Here is a 21,710-nt window from a genome sequence, read left to right on the forward strand (position 1 = left end):
TGCCGGGGCCCTGGAGCAGGCAGGGGCGACGGTCGCAAGCCGCTCAGGCCACCTGTTCTAATGGCCCGTCCTACCGTGGAGGAACTGGTGGCTGACAGGGAAGGGCGTCCCCAGGCTCCCAGATCAGACGAAGACACGACCTCTGCCAGGAGACACACAACGCAGATCTGACTCCCTGCATTGCCACGAGTGCGGAAGCCAACAAGCAGACGCCCCAATGGGCAATATTTAACACACGGAAAAGGCAGTTCTCTCTTCGGTAATCAGGAGGCCCTAGCGCAGGGCCCGCCACCCTCCATGCGCGCCTTTGCCACTGATTTTCCCATGAACACTCACCCCAGCCAAATGCGCCACTGAAGACCTGGAGTCCAATGCCTTGCTCCAGAGGGGACCGAGAGGGGGCCTTGCAGGCCTGACACAGGCAGGCTGTGTCCCGGGTGGGCCCCGCGAGTCCTCCCCGGCTCGGGGCTCAGCCGGCGTGCCGTGTCACACCCGGGACAGAGGCTCACAGCTCATGAGAGTGCAGGCCGGCGTGCCAGCCGCTGGGCAAAGTAGAGCGTATCCCGCCTTCATCTCCGACTAGCACAGCACCTCAGGTGGCTGCCATAACCAGCGCTTCTGGAGATTTCCGCCGCAGTCAGGACTTAACTCTGCGTGCCCTCTGCACCGAGGCCTCCACCTCTGGGTCGGGCATGTAGGGTGGGCCGTCCGTGCCACCAACGACCGCCCTCTTCCCCTTCTCCAGGCCACGTGACCGTCACGACCAACACAACCCGGAGCGGACGCTCGGCCCTCGTCTGCTCAGAAGCCCGACAAAGGGAAAAGGGAGGGCGGATCCAGTATACATGTATGTATTTTCTACTTCTGTCTTTAACCGTCACCGTTCCAAGGATTCTATAATGATCTTTTACACTCTTAATGCCACTTGAATTGCCTCAAAACTCGGACTGCTAGATGTCTTGGTTTGGAATGCAGAGTTTGAGGTATCTGCGGTTGCGTAACTCTGTAAAAATGAAAAGGGGAGCTGGGCTAACATTAGGACCTGTGACCACAATCTCCCGTCACTTTGCTGAACAATTCTGTAAGATTAAAATAGAAAAGGCACATATCACCCTGTAAAGCAGGTGCTCAGAGCCAGCCTCCCGCCCACACCCCCCGGAGTTTCTATCTCTAGTATTTCTGACGCAGGTGGGAAGAGCCCCTGACAGACGGCGGGGCTCAAGGTCAGAGGGCAGTTTGGGTGCCCCCCACACTGTAATTTTGTGCTCCATGGGTACAGGGAATAGCTACAAAATTCCCTGGGAACAAGCACCCCCCCCCCCAGTTATTCAACAGGAAAATTAAAGACCAGGTAATTTAATTACACAACTGAGACTACTTTCCTTCGCTCTGGCCTTCCGAGGTGTTCTTTCAAGTTCACGTGCTGTCTGAAAGGAAGATTTTTAATACCAGAAAGAACCCCTCTCCTCCAATACCCACATGGAAAATAAGACCAGAAATAAGATAAAAGTCCAGCAAGCAAGAAATCCCAGAATGATCCAATTTGGAAAGAATTTAATTAACAAAATAAAATGGGGGAAAAAGGGCCCACGGGGGGCTCTGGGGAGAGAGTTCTCCCCATGGCTGATGCCCCCAAGCCTGGCAAGCCCAGAGGGGGCTCTTGGACCCGCCCAAGTAGAACCCACCTTGACACCCAGAACCGCTCTGCACGGAGCCACCTCCTCGTGTACGCTCATTATATACAGGTTTTAAAAACCCAACAACTGACGTTGTCATAAAGTGGCTTCTAGTTCTCCTATGCTGGCTTGGCACGTTAATGCATGCAAAGCAAGGTTTCAAGGGCTTCACCAAACAGTTAATTTTGGCAAAAAGAGAAAACAAACAAAAAGCTAAGATTCCTAAGCAGGATTAAAAGCCACTGAAGTGAAAATGATGAGACTACAACTACAATTTTTTTTTTTTTTTTAAGTCTCTGCCATCCTCTCTCCAGCTCGGGTCAAAGTTCATAGCAGCATAACACAAAGTCCTCCATCAAGCCAGTGTTCTCTGCTTCAGGGGTCAGAGTTCACAGGTCAAGTTCAGTCAGTCCGAAGAATCATAGGAGGATGCTCACTGTCCTCCTCCAGCCGCAGAGCGCTGGCCTCCTCTTCCAGACATGTGCCGCCCACTGCTCCCAGCTCGTCTGTGTAGGCTACAAAGAGCACGGCCATGCTCAGGGGCTGAGAGGCAGGGAGGTCGAGAGGGAGGCTGGGAGGCAGGGAGGCTGAGAGGGAGGCTGGGAGGCAGGGAGGCCGAGAGGGAGGCTGGGAGGCAGGGAGGCTGGGAGGCTGAGAGGGAGGCTGGGAGGCAGGGAGGCTGGGAGGCTGAGAGGGAGGCAGGGAGGCTGGGAGGCAGGCTGGAAGGCAGGGAGGCTGGGAGGCAAGGCCCGGCAGCTACAGGCTGCAGTGCACACTAAGACTGAACCGTGATCCGTCTCTGACTACAAGCTTTTTGCAGCCTTGGGCAGCTCAAGACGAAGTCATTTTCCAAAATTCATCAATGTCAAAAAGACATTGCTCAGTAAATAGGGGCTTCCTGACAGGCCACAGATTTTCCTCAGTGAACAGGGAGGACGGCGATAGTTCTCAAACTGGTGATGCCGGATGCCTGACACCAGACAGTGCTACACCTGACGGAAAGGACGCTTCACCTCTGAGTCACGGTGAGCACGCAGTCTGCTGTGTGAGCAAATCTACAGGATCGCCTACCTGAGGTCAAGCTGGTTGTTGGGGGGAGGGGGGATGGCTGCCCAGCTCCCGCAGGAGGAGGGGCCCCGAAAGCAGGCCTTTAATGCCCTCCTCCCAGGGCCCGAGAGCTGAGGGGGGGGTCCCCCGCGTGCTTACTGAATGATGACACAGGACCAAGGACACCTGCTTGGCAATGTCAGAATTTAGGGTAATATTGTAGCCGAGAGGCTGCTAGCCAGGGACAATTCATGTGTGCCCGAAGCAGCCTGAGCCATCATGACTATTTTTCCTTCAAAAATGAAGAAAATGAATTCAGCCTTGACATCCCCAGCTGACAAGAGCTTGCCTCTGAGCCCACCTGTCCCCTGTCTGGGGGAAAGTGGCAGGTGGGCTGCGCTGCTCGGGGGCGAAGCGCCAAGCTGGGACTGCAGCGGGGGGGCCTGGCGTCATGTGCCTTCCAGGCTCGCGTCACAGCCTTACCAAGTCTGGTCGGAGATGAAGGCACGTGAGTACCTGTGGCGACGGCTGTGCCGTAGGCCTGGGTCACTAACGGGCAGTCGTGAGAGGCTGAGTCTAAGATTTCATTGGTCGTCTCCATGCTGCCATCCAACCTGGAAGAAGCAGAGACACGGAGACACTGAGGCCGTTGGGGGTCCTGGGCAGATGTGCTGCAGCAAAGGCCAGAGGCTGCTAAAGGTGGACACGTGTGTGCTCCCCGTGCTGTGCGGTTGGCTCACCCCGCGAGCCCGTTCCCTCGGAGCTTCACCAAGATTTGTACTTGGGAAGAAGTTACACCCACGGAGATGATCTCCCATGTTTAAGATTGAGGATCATAAACACAATTCACTATAAAGAAAACACCCCCCTTTCACCCCCGTTACAGTATTATAGTACCGTTTTTAGAGAATTTTGGATAGTTCTAAACAAGCAAAAGCAAAAGCAAACTGCACTACTTGCCAATGAACAAATACCACCACCTTCCTTTCAGAGAGAAGAGCTACATGTCACCCCCAGACGGCAGGTGCTCCGGGGACGCGCGCCGCCCTGGGGATGACACCAGAGCATCGTCCCCTTCTTGCAACATGCTCGGTCCCCGCCTCAGTCCCCCTCGTCCCGTGCCAGCCACCTGCCCAATCTCCGCCCAGACAGTGAACGGGACGCCGGCAGAGGCGCGGGAGGGCGGGGGCGTGGGCGAAGCGAGGCCTCCCAGCACAGGCCAGCCGCACCGGGATGCGTCCCTTTGCGCCCCCGGCCGGGGAGAGGCCCACTTACTTGTGCTGTTTCATCAGGGTGCACTCGCCGCCCTCCTGCGGGTCCAGGTTGTACATGTACAAGTACCCGTCGGAAGCCCCCACCAGGAGCCGGGGAATCTTCTGAATTCTAGCGGGCATAAAAAGGAGCCACGTTCTAGGACCGCAGCCTGCAGACCACGTCTGATTACACCAGCAGCCTTGCCTGGGGCACCCCCACCCCACGTGAACGTGAGCTGGTTCCCGGCACTCGACACACTGTCTACGGGTCAGGAGAAGGACTGCGCCCGCTGTGCTGCCCGAGCTGCAGCGTCGAGGCTGAGGGGTACCTGGTGTGAGTAAAATCAGTTTCAAGGCTTCTCTAATTACTGGGGGGGGGGGTATTTTCATAAGCTTTTTCACCTGAGTTATCAGCTGCACAAAAAGGATGTAAAATAACATTTATAAGATTCGTGGAATCGGGGCGCCTGGGTGGCTCAGTCGTTAAGCGTCTGCCTTTGGCTCAGGTCATGATCCCGGGGTCCTGGGATCGAGCCCCGCATCGGGCTCCCCGCTCGGCGGGAAGCCTGCTTCTCCCTCTCCCACTCCCCCTGCTTGGGTTCCCTCTCTCGCCGTCTCTCTGTCAAATAAATAAATAAAATCTTAAAAAAAAAAAAAAAAATTCAGGGAATCACAGGATTTTCAAGACCGTATTTTCCTGCATGGCTGCACTTCGGACAATCCAATGAGGCTCACGAGGCGCCACATGTGTTGTGAGGCTACTCCGGAGCGGCACGGACAGCCTCCGACTACGTTAACCAGCCAGTTCCGTAGGCCCCAAAGGGTTAAATACTGGCAACCTCCTACAGTTTTGACTTAATGGTGTTTTTTCATTATCGTTACAAACATCCCAACAGAGGAAGACTTTGGATCAGAACACAGCAGACGAATCATTCGAGGCTAGTAACGGTGAAGAGGCCCTTGGGAGTGCCCTCCACATCCACTTTGACCAAGTCAAAGGCCCAGATTTGTGGGTTGTTTCCGGACCAGGAGAAACCTAGCCGGGCCCCCGTGCCACTGTCTCCAGGGGTTTGCGACAGGCTCCCGACTGGACGGACACCAGCAAATGGGAGGCAACCCCATCCGTACTCACGTGGCCAGCGAGCAGATGTTCTTGTGGCCGCAGAAAGGCAGGCGGACTGTGGCAAAGGCTCTGCCCTGGTTGAACATTTCTGTTACTTGGGAGGGCAAGTAGCTGGTGGAAGCCATGAGTACCTTCCCGAAGTACCCGGTCCAGGTGGTGGGCTCCTCCTGAGGTCTAGAAGGAGGAACCATCATCAGATGGTGGACTCTTCACCAGAACGATCAGGTCTCACTTCAGGAGCTAGTATCAGCCCTGAAACTTGAAGAGGACTTCCCCGTACCTCAGGAAAAAGGGGTGCAGAGAACGACAACATCTCGGGAGCCTGGGAGCACTACCTGTGTGTCTTCCGGGAAGGGTCAGAGGAGGCCCATCAGGTTTCAGAGCCCAGGATAGCCGTGCTCTCCCAAGCGGCCACATTAGACTGTGGCAGATGATCAGGGCCCCCCCTGCCCCACTTTGCAGCAAATGTGAGGACGTACAGAGCCGAATTCGTGACCGGCCCCCGTCCCAGATCTTTTTTAATACGAAGTCTCCAAAAACCTCATAAGCAAAATCTCAAATTATTTTCCCAGAGCCCATTTTTGCTATTGTCCATCTTGCATATATTTTAAGTCATCTTAAATGTTCCTCTGAATAAGGCAGCGTACAAACAATATTCATCCCAGTGGGTCTTGCTAAAATTTAAGAAAAGAACCAGCCCTTCACCATGCACATCCCTCACAGTAACATGTAATTTCAATCAACTGCTCTAAAAACGGAACCCGCCTATGGGCAGCTTGGAGCCAGCACCCACCCCAAGGGGGCGTCTACCCTTAAGTGCTTCTGTGGGTCAAGGCGCTGCTAAGAGGTGGACAGGTGCACGGACCCCAGGACGTCCATCTTCACCCTCCTGGCTTCATCTTTCAGGGAAGGCCATTTCCCTGCTGAGCCCGGGTCTGGTGACACCTTACTCTACAGCCAGCTCCAGGGTCTTTATTGGCAAAAATGACTAAAGGCAGGATAGTGTCTGTGTGGTGTTCCCATCCAGTCAGTGGAGAAGGGCTTTGTGTTTTTTGAAACAACTGTGTCTTTGCAACTCACTTTTCTTTCACAGTCTCGAGTTTGAAGATGTGCACAGTCTCAGTGTTGCTGGATGCGGAGAGGAACATGCTGTCCATGCTGAAGGCCAAGGAGCAGATGCTCACACACCTGGCGGCAAGCGGAAGGGGGCTGGAGTTACGCGGTTGCCCACAAACCCTGGTGCCGGTGATTAGCAACCTTTCTCCAGGGACTTTAAAAAGTCAGAGAAGAAAAGTTCCCAGAATAGGCAGACTTGGGTCTACTGGTATCTTTCTTATTCCTCTCCAGACATCTTTTCTTTCTCTCTTTCTTTTTTTAAAGATTTTAATTTAAGAGTGAGAGCACGAGAAGGGGGGGAAGGGCAGAGGGAGAGGGAGAGGGAGAGGGAGAAGCAGGCTCCCCGCTGAGCAGGGAGCCCAACACAGGGCACGATCCCAGGACCCCGAGATCACAACCCGAGCTGAAGGCAGACGCTCAACTAACTGAGCCACCCAGGCGCCCCTCCAGACAGCTTTCCAAAAATTTTTCTAAAGAAAGGGAATGTTTGTTTTTTTAAGATTTTTTTTAAATTTATTTATGAGAGAGAGAGAGAGAGACAGAGGCAGGCAGGGGGAGAAGCAGGCTCTTTGCTCAGCAAGGAGCCCGACGTGGGACTTGATCCCAGGACCCTGGGATCATGACCTGAGCTGAAGGCAGACGCTTAACGACTGAGCCACCCAGGTGTCCCAGAAAGGGAAATGTTTTAAAGGTAATACCAAGTTAAGAGCAATTCTTTAATATTTTCTTAGCCAGTTTTCTTTGAAATTCCAAAAAACAAAGGGAATGAGAGCTTCATTACACCATTTTTAGCTGAATTAGGCTGGATTTACAGCACTAAGGTTAGTAAAAGAAAATCCACTAATTAAATTACAGCAATTCTTGATGTGCAAGGAAACTGACAATCTTGATAACATTTAAGAATAAAGCAAAATTTTGAACATGCTAAGTAAGATTCTACAGTTGATCTTAAAAGTCACTGTAAAAATCCCAAAGCCTCCAATAAATGTGCGTTCCCTCACAGCCCTACAAGGACAAGGCACGTTTTGCCCTGAGGGCTTGTACAAAGCGCTGGTGGTAAATCAGGGAGGCTTCCTGCTTTGACGGCGCTCACAGTGAGGGGTGGGTGCAGACGGTAAAGGTGCTGCACGCGAAGGCATGCCGGAAGTAAAGGGGCCGAGCTGGAGGAGCACGGGGGCAAGTGGGGTTTCCACGAGAGGGTCGGGGGGCCTTCCCGAGGCACAGACACTTGACACAGACGTCAAGGGCTCAGGAGTCGGCCCGGGCACGGGTGTCGGCAGCAGCACAGGAGACCCCATGCAGACAGGTCACTCCTTGGCGGAACCACTGTTTGGTGTGGCAGGAGTTAGGAGCGACGGGGAAGACAGAGCTGAAAAAGCAGAGCGTGGGAGGCCCGGCTCGGGGGTCTGGAGTCAGCCCTACCGGCGTGAGGCGGGCCCTGAAGGCTCCACACGGCGTGTGCCGATTGCGCGGACACCCTCGAAGAGCAACGGGGACAACAGTCTGAAGAACGGACCGGAGGGGCCAACAGCAGAGACCAAGGCACACGACAGGTCACGGTGGCGATCCAAACCGGGCGGGGGCGTCGGGGGGATGGGGGCGGTGGGACTGACCCGGGGCGCCGGCACCCCTGCTACCTAACTGGAAGGGAGAAAGGGGCCAGTGTCGAGCCCTTCTGACTCAGGGACCCAGTCGATGACAGTGGCAGTGTTTACCAGTAAGGCACGCGAGCGACGATGGGCACGTTCCGGCTGGTCGCTCGGAAAGCAGCCTGGGCTACACATATGGGCGAGGAGTCAGCAGCACCCCGACGCCACAGCGCAGGGGCCTGGGGGACTGCACAGGGTGGCATGAGCGAGGCTCTGGGGCAGAAGTGAGGTACGGGAAGAGGAAACGGAGCAGGAACAACAAAAGACGACAGATCTAGAATGGTGCGGTGTAAGGAAAACCAAGGGAAAAAAAGAAAGAAACACGGGAGGCAGTGATGGGGAGGGGCTGGGGTACAGGAGCTGGGACGCTAAAGCACGCGTGTGCTGTCTGTGGGAAGGACCCTGCAGACGCGAGGGAGCGGTGACACGGCGCGAGGTCCCCAGAGGAGGGGGCGGTTCTGGAACACCTCCTGGCCCAGCTCCCGCCCTGAGGTGGGTACTCTCAGCTGCCCCCCTGGAATGGAGACCAGATCCCTGGCGCCAGTCCTGCGGCAGAGGATCCAGGCCTAAGCAGGATGGACGGTCCTTTCTCCGGAGCTGGCGTCAAGGAAGGGAGGTGTGCAGACGGACAGGGAAGTAAGAGGTGACGGGGTGGAGGGGAGCCGGGGGCAGGCTTTCAGGGCAGAGAAGCAGGGCAGGAGCATGCTGGCCAGGTCAGGAAGTCACTGGCCTGCCACCTCAGACCAGGTGGAGGAAGCCACGCAGCCCCACAGGCCACTTCTTCCTGATTCCCGGGCTGCCCGGCCATTGCCCTCTGTTCAGGTGGGATCACAGACAAAGGAAAACCAGTTCGCTTTATAAAAACGTTCCTCTACCCCTCAGGAGGACTCCAAAGCCTCCCCTCACCACCCAGCTGGGTTCAAAGCGCTTATGCATTTAAATAGGGTTCCCAGGGCCGCTCTAAGTCTCCACTTGTTGACCCAGAGAAAACAGAACTGAAGTCCAAATGTTAGCTCCAGATCAATTCCAAAGACTTACATATCTTACCTCTTAACTCCTCTCCGGAACTCAAAGAGTTTTTGTCCCTCTGGAATGGAGAATACCCTAATCACGGTCCCCTGTGACAGGTGGAAAAAGAAAGAAAGAAGACTGTAGCCGAGGAAACCCAGCCCGTGTCTCCTTCTCCTTAGACTCTGAAGGAAACACAAGGGGGAAACACATGTTCCCGCTGCCACCCCCGACTGCACATTTCCTCTTTCCTTTAGATTCAGCCACCACCAGGACTCACTGCTTCTCCCAAACACCAACAGCCTTGACGTCACATGTCCAACAGCTCTAGTTATTCCTGAGTCCCGTGACGTTTCACCTCACACACACCAACTGCACGTCGGGAGGCACCACCTAACTCAGCTGAGGTCTGAGAGGTCTGCAGCACCCCCGACATCGTTCCTTGTACTTCAGGCTGAGTTACTGAGCAGGGGGCGCTTCCAGGACCGGGCAGAGGAGTCTGTGAGCAAGCAGACGAGCTGCTGCCCTTCCCGGCCGGAGGTGAGGCACTCTGGAGATGCCAGAGTCCCTGGCGCACCCCCCAGTCCTGCCTCCCCCAGAGTTAACAGGGCCTTTGTGGCCAGAGAGACAGGACTTGGACATCTGGGGGAGTAAGAGAGAAGGGCCCAGAAAGTGAACGCAAATGGGACTTTCAACAACGAAATGTTAAAAGAATACTAGCAAGCTACAGTAATAAAACAGCACAACAAGAAAGAGACTCCTAGAACAAAATGGAAAAGCTGAAAACAGGCAGTATTTCAAATTCGCGAGGCAGGAACGTGTAACCTGACACATTTTGGAAGGTTCAAACTGTTTAGTATAAAAACTGTTAATAATAAACTATAAACAACCGAATTATAGAACACCAGGAACTTTCTTTAAAATGTTATTTAAAAGGGGCGCTAGGGTGGCTAAGTCGTTAAGTGTTCAACTCTTGATTTCGGCTCAGGCCATGATCTCAGGGTCGTGGGATGGAGCCCGGAGTCAGGCCCCATGCTCAGCAGGAGGACCACCCCCCTGCCCCGCCCCTCACCTGCGTGCGGGCACACACTCTCTCTCTCTTTTGCTCTCTAAAATAAATCTTTAAAATAAAATGTTTGGTTTTTTTTCATATTTTATTTATTTATTTGACAGAGGCACAGCGAGAGCAGGAACACAAGCAGGGGGAGTGGGAGAGGGAGAAGCAGGCTTCCCACGGAGCAGGGAGCCCGATGCGGGGCTCGATCCCAGGACCCCGGGATCATGACCTGAGCCGAAGGCAGACGCTTAACGACTGAGCCACCCAGGCGCCCCTAACATAAAATGTTTTTTAAAGACAATGATTCTCTCTGGATAAAAGGATACCAAGTGAGTTTGTAATTCTTGAGAATTAAAAGGATAAAAACAGCACAATCACATACCAAAATAACCACAGTGAAGATTTGATCCTTTGTAGTCTCAACTTTCTGATTTAGAGATTTTTTTTTTTACTGGCTTATCTACTGCATAATACTAGTTACCAAGGGCTGCTGGTCCCAGCCTGGTTGCGCTCCCTGAAAGCAGGACTAAGCATACACCTAGGCACGGCCCCAGCACCCAGCAGGATGGGGGAGGCCATTGGGGGGTTAAAAACAAATCAAAAGATTGCTCTTCCTAGCCCAGGGGGAAAAAATCGTTCCGCTCCTTTTTTTTTTAAGATTTCATTTATTTGACAGAGAGAGACACAGCGAGAGAGGGAACACAAGCAGGGGGAGTGGGAGAGGGAGAAGCAGGCTTCCCGCGGAGCAGGGAGCCCGATTCGGGGCTCGATCCCAGGACCCCGGGACCATGACCTGAGCCGAAGGCAGACGCCCAACGACCGAGCCCCCCAGGCGCCCCAAATCGTTCTATTCCTAATGGCCTTGAGATTCCACAAAGTGCTTTAGGGAGCTTCCAGGACCTAATGAAAGCTATGGAGCTGAGACTATGAACCAAGGCGTAACAGAATCTCACGGCCACTTCGGTAGAAATGGACAATCCAGAAGTGTCATCAGCCAGTGGTATTTAAAAGCAAAGTCAGGCTTAGAGTCCAAGCCTCTGTCGCTGCCCAACTTGGTGACTGAGCAAATTATTTAACATCTCTAAGCCCCTGATATGAAATGAGACAGTGTTTACCTTGCTGACGGGAAGGAATGGGATCATGAATGTAAAGGATCTGTATTCCCGAGGACTAAGTGATCACAGACGGCAGCACTCTCCTTACAGAAACTCGGATGACAGGCAAGCACGGAGACCCACGCAGGAAAGCTGGAGTGAGCTGACTTTTCTCAGATCTTATTTGGTTGAGTGGGCCAAGGGGAGAGGCAACAGGAGGGAGGCTACTGTAGGTGTTTTTTTAGCGAGAGAGCATCAAAACAAAACTAGGCAACTGAAAAGCCAGTACTGGTGTCTGGAGGAGAGGAACAAGCCAGAACAAATGAGATCGTCAAGAGCAAGGCCAGAGAGCGGGGATTATCGAGATGAGAGGAGCAGCCAAGGAACAAGATGTAGCAGCCAAGGAACAAGATGTAGCAGCCATGCCCGGAAGAGAGCGAGGACCCTTTGCTGTCATGGAAGCTGGAGGGAGGGCCAAAGTCACTCTGCCCCACGTGGAGAGAACTTTAAAAAGACCACATCCTTTTAACCCAGGAAGTCTGCCCATTGGACTCTCTCTCTCTCTTTCTTTTGTGGGGGGGAGGGGTAGAAGAAGAGAGAGAATCTTAAGCAGGCTCTTCGCCCAGTACGGAGCCCAACGTGGAGCTCGATCTCAGCACCGAGATCATGACTTGAGCCGAAACCAAGAGTCAGATGCTCAACCAACTGAGCCGAGGCACCCACTCACTGGAATCTCTCAAGTGAATAAAGATGCAGGAAAAAAAAGATTTATATGTAAGAATTATCTATATTCCAAATGTTATTATATTATTGCAATCTAAATGTTAGGAACAATATAAACGTTCAAGTAAACCACGACTGAATACTGTACAGCCATTAGAAGTGTTTTTTAACTTCGAGAAATCTAACATTATGCAGAGTGAAAGGAAACAGTAAATTACACGTATGGTATGATCACAATTTTGTTAAGTAACAGAAAAAGAAGAAAAGGAAACACACGGAAATGTGTTCACACCTGCCCTGGCCGGAAGTACGTCTGTGGCACGGCACACGCTAGTGCGTCCCCGAGAAGCACACCGGCCGGGGGTGCTGCTTACACACGCACACCTCCTCTGCACGATTCTGCACGCCCACCCCGAACATGGGTGCTCCGGCGGCAGAGAGCGCGCTCCAAGCGGGGAGCTACGTGTGCCTCTCTGGGAGCCGGTCGGCACAGAAACTCGTGTGGTGCCCTGGCTGTGTGAGTGGAAGCGCGCCGAACCCCCGAGCCAGTTTCCTACCGGGCCACAGCAGACGCACCTTCTCCGAGGCAGTGGCGAGCTTGGTTCCACTGGAGTCAAACGCCAGCGCTGCCAAAGGACTGTCGTGAGCTGGGATCATGTTCGCAGCTCTCTGGAAGGCAAAACCACGGAAGGCAAAACCAATGTGACGTGGCCGCCACGCGGCAAGACCGCACCCCACACCGCCACTGGTCCTCAGGCTGAAGTGCCAAGTGGCTGTGACTAAAACCCCATCCCAGTCAATACGAGAACCGCATGCACCGGAATTACTGGGGGAGGGGCCCGAGGAAATGCTGCTCGAAACCTTCCAGAAATCCAAGCACTGGATCCATGAAGTCTTTAGAGCTCCCTCCATTCCTCCAAACAGCCACACTGCCGGGAGCTCTGCGCCGTGGTAGCACGGGCAGAAATCTGCAGAGGTCGCCCAGACCTGCTCTGCCATTAAGAAGGTGGCAGTGAAACCCGCCTTGCCGAGCCAAGGAAAAGGCGGACACCAATGGCGCCACGTGCTTGTTGCAGAGAGCGGGGACACTGGCAAGAGGGACCCCGGTACAGAAGGAGTCTCACCAAGTTCATGGTGTCGAAGACCTGCACCTCTCCGATGGTGGCACTGCCTGGGTACGCCAAGTAACCATTGTCATTGTGTATGGACAGTGCACACAAGCCTGCGGTAACACAAGGAGGCAAACACGGAGAGTTGGGTCCAGAGGGGTTCCCGTTTCGTTGCTACACGCAAGTTAGCATCTGCCCAACAGAGACTGGAGAAAGCAAAGGGGCTCAGACACAGCCTTGGGAGCTGCTGGGCTGGTCTGTTTCAAGTGCCACAACCCCAAACCACCTCCTCAGGGGACAGGAGGGTTATAAAAACAGGCTGAAGGCCATGGTGGGAACTGATCAGCAGCCTCAGAATTGGAAGCTGACGAAACCAATGATTTATGTGATCACTAGACCAGCAGCAGAAGGAAGGTAGCTTGCCTGGTTTAAGATCAATACTTTCAAAAGCCATCTATCCCGGTGGAACCTACAAGGAGAAAATAGCTTATCTTTAAAAGGTAGAATCAGAAAAGTGAACGTTCTTCCCACAGTGAGCTTACCTGCAGGGTTGGGAGGGGTCTCCCTGATCGTGTGCAGGACTTTCATGTCCCGAATGTTGTGTATATAGAGAGACTCCTCCAGGCATACTATTAGCCGCTAGGAAAGAGACAAGAAACAGAAAACCAAACATCAAGAGCCAATACGATCCTTGCTCCCACCTTTACTTAATCGACTCCTGGCGGAAGACGCCCCTGGCTCCTTCCAGAATACCAGGCAGACTGGACACGCGCGGCCCAGTGGACCCTGGCTGTGACCAGGCCGCTTTCCTGCAGCGCCGTGTGCCTCAGCTACCAACCCAGGAGTGTCCACACCAGCTGCGTCTGCTCCCACAACCACTTCTGCCCAACTGCACCAGGCCCTCCAACCACGCGATCGAGTGCGCGACTGCAGAAACTGGTAAACTATAGCTAAGGAAGGTACGGTTTGGGTTTTCAGTTTGTTTTTGTTCACCCTCCCCTCATGAAAATCAGAGCAAGTGCCTTGGACACATCTGGTAAAGGTCAGTTGCTTTCAAAAACCCATGTTGAATGAAGCATGGCAAGACGGAGATAAAAGCCTAGGGGTTTCTAAAGTCTCAAAACTCATGCTGTGCTCGCATTATCTGCAGGTGTCTAAGTTCACACTCCACTTTAAAGAGGAATGTACTTGTAGCCGATGCACCAAGGGGATGGTTCATGCAAGAAAGACACCTTGGCAGGCATGCAGCGCCACGTTAGTTGGTGCGTGAATGTACACGTGTATGTTTTACGTTTAAAGAAATGTTCGACATGTTATGCCTTGTAATTTCCCACTGTAACCATGTCCTTCAGTTCACAGAGCAACCCCAGCAGGCCTCCACCGCAACCATCTACTCAGCCGGCACACTGCGGGCCCCCCACCCCCACCCCCACCCCCACCGTGGTGACGTGCGTCTCACATCCACCAACCTCACTAGCTTTCCCTGCGTGGAACATGCGCTTGTCACAGAAAAGCTAAAGGATCTTCGGGGCGGTGTTACATTTTGTGGGGAAGCAAAAGCCATGAGGTGCTCTCATGAAATAAACTCAAGTGCTAGCCACCAAGTCCATACTCTGTGGCAGACATTCTTTTTTTTTTTTTTTTTAAAGATTTTATTTATTTATTTAACAGAGAGATAGAAAGAGAGCACAAGTAGGCAGAGGAGCAGGCAGAGGGAGGGGGAGAGGCAGGCTCTCCGCCGAGCAGGGAGCCTGACGTGGGGCTTGATCCCAGGATCCTGGGATCATGACCCGAGCCGAAGGCAGCGGCTTAACCGACAGAGCCACCCAGGCGCCCCCAAGTGCCAGACATTCTTGTGAGTTTGGGGAAGATAAAAAAAAAAAAAAAAAAGAGTAAGTCACCTTAAAAGTAAAGTTTAAAAGAGAAATTAAGAAGAAAACGGGAAAATGATGCTAGCAGACTTTTTCAAAGTAACACCTATAAAAGCGAGAGAAGGTGAACAAACCATGACACAGCTCTATGGATGAGCATATGGCATTCAGAGAAATGCTACAGCTCGTGTCTCGATGGATGAGGAAAACAGCCTGGCAAGAGCAAGGGACGGCGTGCTTTGAGCAAACTGCTGAGAAAACAGAGTTGAGTCGAGGAGGTGGTGTGAGGTGAGCGGTGCCGGGGCCAAGGGCTGCGGGACCGGGACTGTCAGCTTTCCTAGACCACTGCAGGAAACTGCAATGGCAGTGACGGCCAAGGGCTGTCAGACACGGACAGTGTCTGAACAGTGAGACACGGACAGAGCACCTGGCAGTCGGGGTCGAGTGTCACTCACCTGCCTGTTCAGCTTCACAGCCAGGATGGTATTCGAGTAGCTGTAGTTGCAGATCTCGGTTCCTTTCTTAAAGTGGCAAACTTTGAGCTTCCTAGGAGCTTTGAGGCTAACGATGGCCACTAAGCTGCTTGAAAACAATCTTTCTACAATGCACACATCTTCAGTATCAGCTGAAAGCAAGAAAAAACATATGTATGTATTCAGGCCAACAGGTGCAATGCGCTCACACACACAAATGCATTTCTCAGTAAACACACACGTCCAGCAGAGCACCACGGGCTGACACAGTGGCTGGCTGGTGATGGGACTGGGCTGTGGGGACGGTCCCAGAACACGGCAGAGTGCGGAAGTCAGCTTGTGGGCAGACAGACTGGGGCTACGCTCACCGCTTATGAGCCGCGGACAGACTGCTCACCGGGTCTCCCTGCTCCCCCTCCCCGTTCCTCTCTCACATCATCCTGCTCACTGGGTGGCTCCTTATACACACCCTGGAACACGAGCTCCATGAGGAATGAGGCCTCATTTCCCTGCTGGCACCTGCGGTCCTGGCCCTTTCCTGACAAATCACGGGCCCCAGGTAATCTCTACATGACTCGATCTTTCCACGTCTTGTCTTCCTCATACGTAAAATGGGGATCACAGCTCCTCTCCGTTACTGTTAAGAGGGGTTGCAGATACCGGCCCATAGCCAGCACTCTACACCTATTACCTCCCTGCTCCCCACTTCAAGTGGGGACACCCCTATTCATAGGATGACGAGTTAAAAAAGAGTGCACACAGCATCTTGCACTGAAATACCAGATACAACAGACCCTCCACAGATATCACCTCACACCCACCCCATCTCCAGTAAATGCCCCATGTCCCCAGTCTTTATTTCTGCCCTTGTTTTAGCAGTAAATACCTGTTAAGTTCAGATCTAGAAGCAAAGAGCAGACTGGATTGTAGAAAAATCACAGAGGCAACAATCCACGTTACTTCCGCACGCGGCCTGTCTGTGCCATCGGAAGTACGGCTGCGCCAGGTGTTTCAAGCACACACCTGTTCCTCAATCCAACAGTGACCTGAGGTCGTACCCAATCTCTCGGGACCGGAGTGGGGCACACAGAACACAGATGACCAGACAGGTCCAGCCCAGGGGACCTGGAAGGTCTGACTATCTGAAGCCTCAGCAATGTTTCCACTGTAAATCAGATGCCCTAATGTGAAAACTCACACAAAAGACAAAATACAAAGTTACTCGAAAGGATTCCTTTCCGATAGCTCTGTTGCTGGATTTAAATGGTGTAACAAAGACACGCTTAAGTTAGGTTAGAAACCCAAACACTAGAGAAAACGAAAGAACAAGCTCCAAGGGACCTTTTATTAAGACAAAACTATTTCTAGGGATGCCTGTGTGGCTCAGCCAGTTGAGCGCCCGACTCTTGGTTTCGGCTCATGTCATGATCTCAGGGTCCTGGGATCAAGGCCCGCACTGGGCTCCGCGCTCAGTGAGGAGTCGGCTTGAGACTCTCCCTCTCCCTCTGCCCCTCCCCCTGCTTGCTCTCTCTCTAAAATAAATAAAATCTTTAAAAAAAAGAGAGAGAGAAACTATTTCTAGGAAAATGCCTGGTATCAGTCATTTCCATATAGATGTGATGGCCTGATGTGCTCAGCATGACGAGGTGCTCGCACACTGGGTGACAGCCAGAGTCACGTATGTACAAAGTGACCTAATACGTGCCTGTGGGAAAAACTACAGGATTTTGCCGTTACTTAGAATGGAATAGGCAGTGAAATCAAGGGTCTGATTCACAGTCACTTTTACACAAAACACAATGTCTCCTTCCCTCAGCAGCAGGCTAACCTTGATGCAAACAGAGCAGGTGTCTGCAGCTCCCAGCCTGGCAGCATCTCAGAAAGCGGCCAATCCCTCCTAGGACCTGACTCTCAGCTGAAGGGCCGAATCACGCGAGGTCCTGCTGCCACACACAGGCAGGATGCGTGCTCTGTCTTTACTGATGAGCAGGTCTCTAGCCTTCGCAATGCTGTCCGGCACATGGCAGCGCTTGATCGCCAGGGTGACCAAACTCAGATGAGACCGATCCGAAGCCAGAATGTTGATCGTGCGCAGTGAGAATGTCCTTCAGGGCCCAATACTCGCTTTCTCTGACTAGCGCGCCCCCGGAAACTGGCGGGGACACCACATTATGACCAGAAGCTGCTGGGAGGGCTCCTGGTCGCCACACTTGGCTGCGCGAGGAGGCTGGCCGTGTAGGCCCAGGGGCTGGGGGTGCTTCCTCCATCCCCATCCCAAGTCTCCCTCTACAGGATTTAATGACTGTTTGGGACGCTCTTAATTAATCACGTTCTCTGCTTCTCATTCTGGCAGTTATCACACTACCACTGGGCAACCGGTGGTGTCCCTGGCCAGGTCAGGCTGTACCCCCAGGTCTGGTACCGCCTTGGCCCCAGAGTAGTTGGTTATCAGTTTGTCGGATGATTGAAAATAGACCTAGGATTAGATTCCGGGTTATTTCCCAAACGTTTCAAAATACCATTAAACAAAACACAATAATCTCTTGACTAAGGTCCTACCTAAAAAGTGGGCTAGTGCTACCCACGATGTTTGTGCCAGTGGTTGAAGGAGTACCGCGCTCTCGGGTGGTGATGTCCAAGTGTGCTCGTTCTAGCTTGAGCACAGTGCCACAATCCTCAGCACGTCGGGGGGTGTGACGGGGACCAAGAGAGGCAGGCCCCTCGTGGGAACCAGACTGCAGTCCTGACTCCGCTGTTTGCTAGTTTCAAGACCCGGTACCCATTTCCTCAATGGTGAAACAAGAGCTGGAGCCTCAGCTTTACCCGTGGTAGGACTGGGAAACAGTGAAGAGAAGTTGGCCTATGGGACATTGATTTCTTATAAAATAAGTAAATATTATTTAAGTTCACTGCCCCTCTAAGTTAAATCAGTGGTGAAAACAACTTATTCCCAAATACAGTTGATCCTCATTATTCAGATTCTGTATCTGTAAATTTGCCTGGTTGCTGAAGTGTATTTGTAACCCCCCAAAATTAGCACTTGTGGTGCTTCTACAGTCCTTCCATGGACACTCACAAAACAGCCAAAAAAAATGTTGAGGTGCCGGATGCACACGTTCCCAGATGAAGCCGGACAGGGCGGTACACTCTGCTTTCTTGTTTCCAGCTCACCCTGTGAACAGCTGTCCTTGCACGGTCCGCTCCGTGCTGACCCCCCAGTTTAAGCCGGCCTCCGGCCCCAGCGCCGTCTGGTGCTCCCAAGGGCGAGCAGGCTGCGATGTGCCTCCCAGAGAACGACGTGCATCAGTTAAGCTTTGTTTAGCATGAGTTACAGCGTTGCTGCCATGAGTTCATTGTTAATAAATCAACAATATGTATTCAAATAAGACGCCTTTAAATAGAAACACATAAAACAAGCTCACGTATTCATCACTTGATGGAAAGGCTCACAGGAACCTAACCCTGGGAGCAACTCTTCAGTATTCGCCAGTTCAGAGTCCACGGCAACTTGACAGAATGGGACTACCAGAAACAATGAGAACTGACTGTCTTTTTCTTCAAAGAATGGATTCGTACTCCTCTGTCGGACACAACCTTATTTCCTTCAGCCACTGGACACAGACAATCAGGCGCTGCCCACCAGCTCCAGGTGCAAGGAGGGAGTGGTGAACAAGAGCATGGCACTGAGGCCAGGGAGAGAACCGGGCCCAGGGCCCTGGGCGGCACCGAAACAGCTCAAGGTCAGGCAGAGGAGGAGGAAAGCCAGCAACGGAGACTGAGTGAGAGAGGAAAGCCAGGCCCCTGTGACCCCGAAGCCGACGGAAGACGGTGTGGTAAAGAAAGGGCAACTTGTGCCCAGAGCGGCTGCGGCGTGGCGCAGTCACCGGAGCTACAGACACGGATGTTAGCGGGCGACCTTGACAAATCTCGATGGAGAGGTGGAGGCAGAAGCAACTGTGAAAGACGGGGAGAAAGTGGAGAACAACTCTGGCAACCGGCAGAAGCCGTGTCACGAAGAGGTGAAGCAGCGCAGGGAGGGCCGGCAGCCCTTGGCTTGCTCATCCGTCTCGTCTGTATGGTTAAGGCGGCTGTCTGTTTTCACATACATGTTAATGGAGCGACTGATTACGCGGTAAAGATAGGAGAGTTTATGAAAGAACGAACTATGCAGAAACTGGAAGGTGGACCGCAACATAATACAGGTCATATACAACAACCCCACAGTTAACATCACCCTCGATGGTCAAAAACTGAAAGCTTTCTCCTCTAAGATCAGGAACAAGATGCTTTTATCCACCACAGTGCTGGAAGTGCTGGTCACAGCCAAATAGTCTGACAGAGGAGTACGAATCCATTCTTTGAAGAAAGAAAAAGAAAAAGGAGACAAGAATATCCAATGGGGAAAAGAATCTCTTCAACAAATGGTGCTGGGAGACTTGGATAGCCACATGCAGGAGAATGAGACCGGGCCACTTTCTCACACCACACACAAAATAGATCCCAAATGGATCGAAGGCTGAAACCATAAAACTCCTCAGAGAAAACCTCTTTGACCTCAACCTTGGCAACATTTTCCTACACGTGTCTCCTCAGGGAAGGGACGGCACCGAGATAAAAAGCTGCTTAACAGTGAAGGACACCAACAAAATAGAAAGACAACCTACGGAGCAGGAGAAGGTGTGTGCGAATGCTGTATCTGATAACGGGTTAGTATCCAAAATATATAAAAACACTTATTTGGCTCAACCAAATAATCTGATTTAAAACTGGGTAAAGGGCCTGAATAAACATATTCTCAAAGAAGACATGCAGATGGCCAACAGACACATGAAAAGACGCTCAACGTCACGAATCATTAGGGAAATGCGAATTAAAACCACAATGAGATACTGCCTCCCAGGAGTCGGAACGGCTAGCCTCAAAAAGAAATAACAAATGTTGGCGAGGACCTGGGGAAAAGGGAGCCCTTGGCGCACCGCTGGTGGGAATGTAAATTGGTGCAGCCACTGTAGAAAACAGTACGGAGGCTCCTCAAAAAATTAAAAATGGAAATACCATACGATCCAGGAATTCTACCGCTGGGTATTTACCCAAAGAAAATGAAACACTACTTCGAAAAGATGTATGCATCCCTACATTTACTGCAGCATTATTTACAACAGCCAAGATCTGGAAGCAACCCAAGTGTCCACTGACGAGTGAATGGATAAAGACGTGGTACACACATACATGGGAATAATATTCAGCCGTGGAAGAAGAGTGAGATCTTGCTATCTGCAACAGGGATGCACCTAGAAGGTATTCCACGGGAGACGAATACCATATGGTTTCCCTTACATGTGGAACCTAAAACCAAAAAAACCCCCCCAGAAACAGACTCATAAATACAGAGAACAAAGTGGTGGCTGACAGAGGGAAGGGGGCTGGAAGGATGGGCAAGAACGGGTGGAGGGGAGTAGGAGGGACGCTCTCGTTATGGAGTAAGTCGCGGGCGTGGAAAGCACAGCGCAGGGGATAGTGGGTGGTGGTGCAATCGCACTGGACGGCAATAGACGGTGGCTGCACTTGGGGTGAGCACAGCGTGCCGTGAGGAGTTGTGGGATCACTATGCTGTACACCTGAAACTAACGGAACGCTGGGTGTCAACCATCCTTCAGGGAAAAAAAAAAAAAAGGTAGGTAGGTAGATAAAAAGATAGATACAAATCACTGTCCATCCTGCCACACGAGTGGCAGTTTTTTCCCTAGTGTGGAGAGAAAAACCTGCCCCGGTTTTCCAGTAGACTGACTGATGTAATCTCCCTGGGATCTGGAAAGAGCTCAATCAACCTCGTGCAGAGCAATGCTAGTCATGGGATTCTAAGGAAAATGGTCCTCATGCGTCTGCATGTGACCAAGTGTCTTCTAGAAGGCCTTAAAGCAGGGGGAGGGGGCACATGCACATTGGAAAGGAAGAAGTAAAACTATCACCACTTACTGATCACATGATACTAGAATACGTAAAACCCTAGAGACTCCACCAAAAAACTATCAGAACTTGTAAATGAATTCAGTAATCACAAATGACAAAATTAACATAGAAATCAGTTGTGGTTTTACACACTAATAATGAGCTATCAGAAAAAAATTAAGAAAACAATCCCATTTACAACTGCATTAAGAGAGGGGCGCCTGGGTGGCTCGGTTGGTTGAGCAACTGCCTTCGGCTCAGGTCATGATCCTGGAGTCCCGGGATCGAGTCCCGCGTCGGGCTCCCTGCTCGGCAGGGAGTCTGCTTCTCCCTCTGACCCTCCCCCCTCTCATGTGCTCTCTCTTTCTCTCTCATTCTCGCTCTTTCAAATAAATAAATAAATAAATCTTTAAAACAAACACAACTGCCTTAAGAGAATATCAAAATACCTAGGAATAAATTTAACCAAGGTGGTGAAAGATGTGTACTCTGAAAATTATAAGACACAATGACAGAAACTGGAAAAGACACAAATAAATGGAAAGATATTCCACGTTCTCAG

The 21,710-nt window shown here is 52.0% G+C and overlaps 1 protein-coding gene across 4 annotated transcripts in view; it reads right to left on the reverse strand.

Moving 5' to 3' along the window:
* Window positions 1-1,537: 1,537 nt before the first annotated feature.
* WIPI2 (WD repeat domain, phosphoinositide interacting 2) overlaps window positions 1,538-21,710 on the reverse strand; it is a 35,858-nt gene continuing 15,685 nt past the window's right edge. For 3 of the 4 annotated variants that reach the window (XM_028088428.2, XM_028088431.2, XM_028088430.2), the window contains 10 exons: window positions 15,182-15,351; window positions 13,398-13,494; window positions 12,871-12,968; window positions 12,323-12,415; window positions 8,912-8,982; window positions 6,180-6,287; window positions 5,109-5,273; window positions 3,999-4,106; window positions 3,207-3,337; window positions 1,538-2,191 (listed from right to left, as the gene is read on the reverse strand). In XM_028088428.2, the coding sequence (XP_027944229.1) occupies window positions 2,079-2,191; window positions 3,207-3,337; window positions 3,999-4,106; window positions 5,109-5,273; window positions 6,180-6,287; window positions 8,912-8,982; window positions 12,323-12,415; window positions 12,871-12,968; window positions 13,398-13,494; window positions 15,182-15,351 (1,154 nt within the window). In that variant the 3' untranslated portion in view covers window positions 1,538-2,078. The remainder of the gene's footprint in view (window positions 2,192-3,206; window positions 3,338-3,998; window positions 4,107-5,108; window positions 5,274-6,179; window positions 6,288-8,911; window positions 8,983-12,322; window positions 12,416-12,870; window positions 12,969-13,397; window positions 13,495-15,181; window positions 15,352-21,710) is intronic. The other variant, XM_028088429.2, reaches the window with a different exon arrangement.

This window comes from Eumetopias jubatus, unplaced genomic scaffold (assembly GCF_037043125.1).
Source record: "Eumetopias jubatus isolate StellerSeaLion01/CBP00866 unplaced genomic scaffold, mEumJub1_p1.0 scaffold_12, whole genome shotgun sequence".
NCBI lineage: Eukaryota > Metazoa > Chordata > Mammalia > Carnivora > Otariidae > Eumetopias > Eumetopias jubatus.